At 42.5% G+C, this 4,848-nt stretch overlaps 1 protein-coding gene across 1 annotated transcript; it reads left to right on the top strand.

Annotated features, from left to right (window-relative positions):
* The first annotated feature begins 1,487 nt into the window (after positions 1-1,487).
* Positions 1,488-4,542, top strand: ppp1r3db (protein phosphatase 1, regulatory subunit 3Db). Its single transcript, XM_037678685.1, has 2 exons — positions 1,488-1,575; positions 3,671-4,542. The coding sequence occupies exons 1-2, from the start codon at positions 1,488-1,490 to the stop codon at positions 4,540-4,542; spliced, it is 960 nt and encodes a 319-aa protein (XP_037534613.1).
* The last annotated feature ends 306 nt before the right edge of the window (positions 4,543-4,848 follow it).

The raw sequence follows: 4,848 nt of genomic DNA, 5'->3' as shown, positions 1-4,848 counted from the left end.
CATTTCTATAAATTTTTTTTTTGTTTGTTTTGTTTTTTTAATGTCCAGAGGACCAGACTTAACTTTTTTAGATTGTAGAAATAAAGGTTGAATGAAAAAACCTGTCAGATAAATTCAAAGTAAATCACTTGGATTAGACATTTGATATAAGTTTGTTACACCTGAGATAACAGGCTTTCTAGAATTGTGCAGCTCAGGGTAGCTGCATGCTGGAGTAGCTCTGTTACTTTCATTCTGAGGTTTTGCTTTTCAAAACTTTAATTCCTCTTTTGCTGGATGTAAATCACTTTTTTTGGATGATAGATTCCTCTGGGGGCAGCACGGTGGCGCAACTGGTAGAGCTGTTGCCTATCAGTGAGCAGGTCCCTGGTTCAAACCTCGGTCCGGGGGCCTCTCTGGGTGGAGTTTGCATGTTCTCTCTGTGCATGCGTGGGTTTTCTCCGGGTACTTTACTGAAACTTTTTTACTTTTGGACATTTGTTCTGATGCATAACCATGGCAAAATGGTGGGGTTTTTTTTACAACCAGGAGCAGCTGATTACCATCTCAAAAGCTCAAACAATATCTCAACTACAGCTCAAATCTCAAATGAGCTGAAAAGGAGGCTCCGTGGATGCATTCCCATCTACCTGCCAGCTGTGCTCGAGTGCCTGACCACTGAGATCCTAAGAGCTATTTAGGAGATGAAACTGGCAAGAAACACGTCTCGTGACAGCAGAAGGACCAGGATTGTCCCCCGGCACTTGCAGCCGTCTGTCTGCAGCAATGAGGAGCTCTGCAGGCTGTTGGAAGGAGGGGCCATCTCTCAGGGAGGAGTTCTGTCCGGCATTCGGGCAGTCCTGCGGCCCGGGGGATCCGAGAGGTCCGCCGAGTCTGGGTGGATGGATCGGACAACATCTGCGGCCAGTTTCTTTGGATCCACTGTGGGATGGACTTTTACAAGAGATCCTTCTTGCCTACATCAATTAGTATCTATAAAATCTCAATGAAATGAGGATTACAAGTTACAACATTTAATTTCCCTTTGGGATTAATAAAGTATTTTTGAATTGAATTGAAAAAATGTTTTGTTAGAAAACTCAAAGGTGACATTTAGAATCTATAAATTAGTTACAATAAACACTCAGTTTGAGTTTGATGCCACCAACAAACCTGTCAATAACTGGAGATGTGCTGTAAAAGATGATGAATCTTTTATTAGCAGCAGAACTTTAGAAAACACTTCAGAGACACAAACACCGCCCTGCTGCTATAAATACGCACACAGACCCCCCCAGCCCCCGCTCAGGTCTCATGTTATATGTCAGGAGGTGAAGCCTCCTTGGTGGTGTGGTCTTTGGCGGGTTTGTTTGAAACTTCTTTTTATTTCTTAGTCATCTTGAGGTCATCAATCAGTGGCTTTTTTTGGTTAATTTTTTTTCTGTAGGCTTTGCATCTTGCTTTCTTCGGAGCATTGCATCTGCAGGCAGAGGTTGTCTGCTCTCATCATGTATCTGCAGCTGGGTCCAAAACAACTCCCAGAGAGCACGCAAGGTCACATGAACGAGCACAGCTCAACACAAGCCCACCGTAAAGGTACAGTTGTTCAGCATGTTCAATGGTATTTATACTACATGAACACATTGTGTCATGTTTTAACCACAAACCTCAACATATTTAATGGAAATGTATTTGATAGACCGACACAAAGTAGTGCATGATAAATAAAAACAAAACAATTGGACTTTTATTCTGTAGTTAAAGACTTTTTGCTTCCGGTCTAGTTAGCTTTTCTTTATTAAAAACAAATTGAGGATGGAGTTCCTTGCTTGGAATCAAGTCTACTCGTTTAGATTTGTTTAATTTCTTTATTTTCTGTTCATTAACTATTATTATTAATATTATTGTTACCATGTCCTGGATGACTGAGAATCCACACCTGCATGGTGCGTTATTGTGAAGTGGATGAAAAACAATCCATGGATTTCCTGTCAGAAGTCCATCAAGTTTAATGTCAGAATAAATCCAGCAGTTCTGTGAAGGCCTGAGAGGACTGCTACAAAGCATTAATGATCAAACAGCATCATAAAGACCAAGGAATACATCAGACTGGTCAGGAATAAAGCTGTTGAGCAGCTTGGGGTGAGGTTATAAAACAATACCCAAGCTTTACTCAATCCATCATCTGAATATAGAAAGATCCTGGCACAGCTGCAGACCTTCGCAAACATGACCCCCCCCCCCCACCCCCACCACCACCAGCTAAACACAAAGCATTAAACTTGAAAACAGCCAAGAAGTAACTCTGGAGGAGCAGCAGAGATCCACAGCTCATGAGGGACAATCTGTCCACAGGACAAGGGTTACTCCTGTCCTCCACAAATGGTTTCTATGGAAGAAGAAAACACATGTTGAAAGAAAACCAGAAGAAGTCCTGCTGCAGTTTGTTATGCGGCATGAAGGAGATGCAGCAAACATGGAAGAAACTGCTCTTCTCACTTCAGACCAAAACTGAACTTTGACTAAAAGGGATTTAGAGGAAAGAGATCTGATGTGCAGTAGTCCTCATTTCATGTTTTTATTCTTTTGTTCTGGTAAAGTAGTTGTGTTTATTTTAATAAGATTTTTATGGTTAATATTTTTAGAGCTGATTTTTGATTTTTGCTAAATGCACAACATTATGTGTGTCAGAAAACTACAGCTGCACATCCCTCTGAACACACCATCTCTTCTGTAAAACATGGTGGTGGCGGCATCATGCTATGGGGATGCTTCTCGTCAGCAGTAATGGTAGATGAATGGAGCTAAAGAAAACAGAACAAGACTGGAAGAAAGCCTGTAAAAGACTTGAGAACAGGGCAGAGGTTCAACTACCAGCAGGACGACGACCCAAGACATCAGCCAGAACTACACTGGAATGAGTCGGATCAAAACACAAACGTGTCATGACGGCAAAGTTAAAGTCCACACCTAAATCCAACTGAGATCCTGCTGATCTTATAATCTGCTTGTGTTTGAACTCATTTGAAATAAGAAGGGCAGAAATGTCAGAATTTACTGTAGATGTGCAAAACTGCTGGAGACAAACCTCAAGACTTGCAGCTGGATCTGCAGTAGATGGTCCTACAGAGTACTGAATCAGGAAGACTGAACACAAATCCATGTCACACTTTTCAGATTTTTATTTATTTATTAAAAACTATGCATCATATCTATCAAAGTTCATGCTCAATAATCCAGTTAGAAAATCCAACAAAGTTCAGTCAGGTCCTGTGGACAGATTATTTTTGCTGAAACGTCTCGTCTTTCATCCAAAATATGGAAACCATCCAGAAACCATCTGAGCACCATCAAACTGACCCACTATGTGAAGGTACTATTTATAAGACTGAGTTTGTTGTGGGTCCTCAGACTGATGAAGTCTTTTGGATAAAAGACGAAATGTTTCAACACAAAGAAACCATTCACAGGACCTGACATGCATCATATCCTTTACGTTTTATAGATAAGGGCAACTTTGTGTTGATTTCTCAAATAGTTATAATATTAAAAATAGAGAATTGATGAAGACTCTGGTTGCAATGTGACAAAATGTGGTATAAAAAGTTGATTGCTAACTAGAAACTAACTAAAAAGACAAATTAGAATATTTGACCTGAAATTGTGTAAAGCTGGGCTGTCTTTGTTGAAGGTACATTTGAAGAGAAGAACATGGCAGAGTCTGCTGGTGGTCCCAGGGTAACCTCAACCATCTGCCTGCGAGACATCTACGATCCCAGGAAACAACCTTCTAAAGCTCCTGTCCCGATCCGCCCCCCTGCCCCAAGACTTTCCTCCATACAGGAACGAGATTTGGAGGAGCACCTTCCCAGTGACACTCCAATAAGCGCGATCAGGAGGAAACGAGCTCAGTCCCTTTCTACATGTTCGGACACAAAAAGGGAGCTACGGCGAGGTCGTGTACGTTTTGTGGATGCGCTGGGTCTGGATTTGGAAGAAGTTAAGGTATTCCGAGTTCAAGAGCACCTCCTGATACCCCAACACGTTATGTTTCGACTGATGATGAGCTCTGAGCTAACGTTTGGAAAGTCAGTGGAGCTAAGCCTGCCTTATTTCAAGCCCTGTTTCCCTGAAAACCTGGGGGCGCGGCCAGACTTCCTGAAGCGTCTCCATGCTCAGAGAGTGTGCGTGGATCGGGTGATGTGTTCAGAGCACGGCATCATGGGCACCGTGCAGGTGCTCAACCTGGCTTATGAGAAAGTGGTGACAGTGCACTACTCCTTCACCAACTGGAGGACACACACAGACACAGCAGCCTCCTGGGTGTCGGCCGGGCATCCCGAGGGGTGTGCTGCCTCGGACACAGACCTGTTCAGGTTTCATCTGCCTGTCCCACCCTTCATATTGCAGCCAGGAGCCATCTTGGAATTTGCCGTCTGCTACTCCGTCAAAGGATGTGACTACTGGGACAACAACAACGGCAACAATTACAAACTTTCATGCCACAGCTACAAGGTGATGGTGCCAAAGGAATGCGAGGACAGCATGCTGCACTTCACCTGAGCGTCCACCTGGGGGCGCTGTGAACGTTTTAATTAAATGTCTTGGGCTTTCTATTATTTTATTCTTGACTGTACCAAGAACAATAACCTGCTGTGTGTTTCCTTTTGACAAACATCACTACATCACTTCATTTATCAGCTCTACATTTATTCTACTGGACTTTCTGTCTCCCAAGAAACAAATTAAATGATTCCAAAAAAGTTCAATCTGGTCCTCTGGACATTCAAAAAAAACAAAAACAAAACAAAGCAAACAAATATAGAAACATTTCGTCTCTCATCCAAGAGACTTCCTCAGTCTGAGGTG

This window comes from Nematolebias whitei, chromosome 7, assembly GCF_014905685.2.
Source record: "Nematolebias whitei isolate Nwh7 chromosome 7, NemWhi1, whole genome shotgun sequence".
NCBI lineage: Eukaryota > Metazoa > Chordata > Actinopteri > Cyprinodontiformes > Rivulidae > Nematolebias > Nematolebias whitei.
The sequence above is the reverse complement of the archived record's forward strand: the minus strand, read 5'-3'. Positions and strand labels throughout refer to the sequence as shown.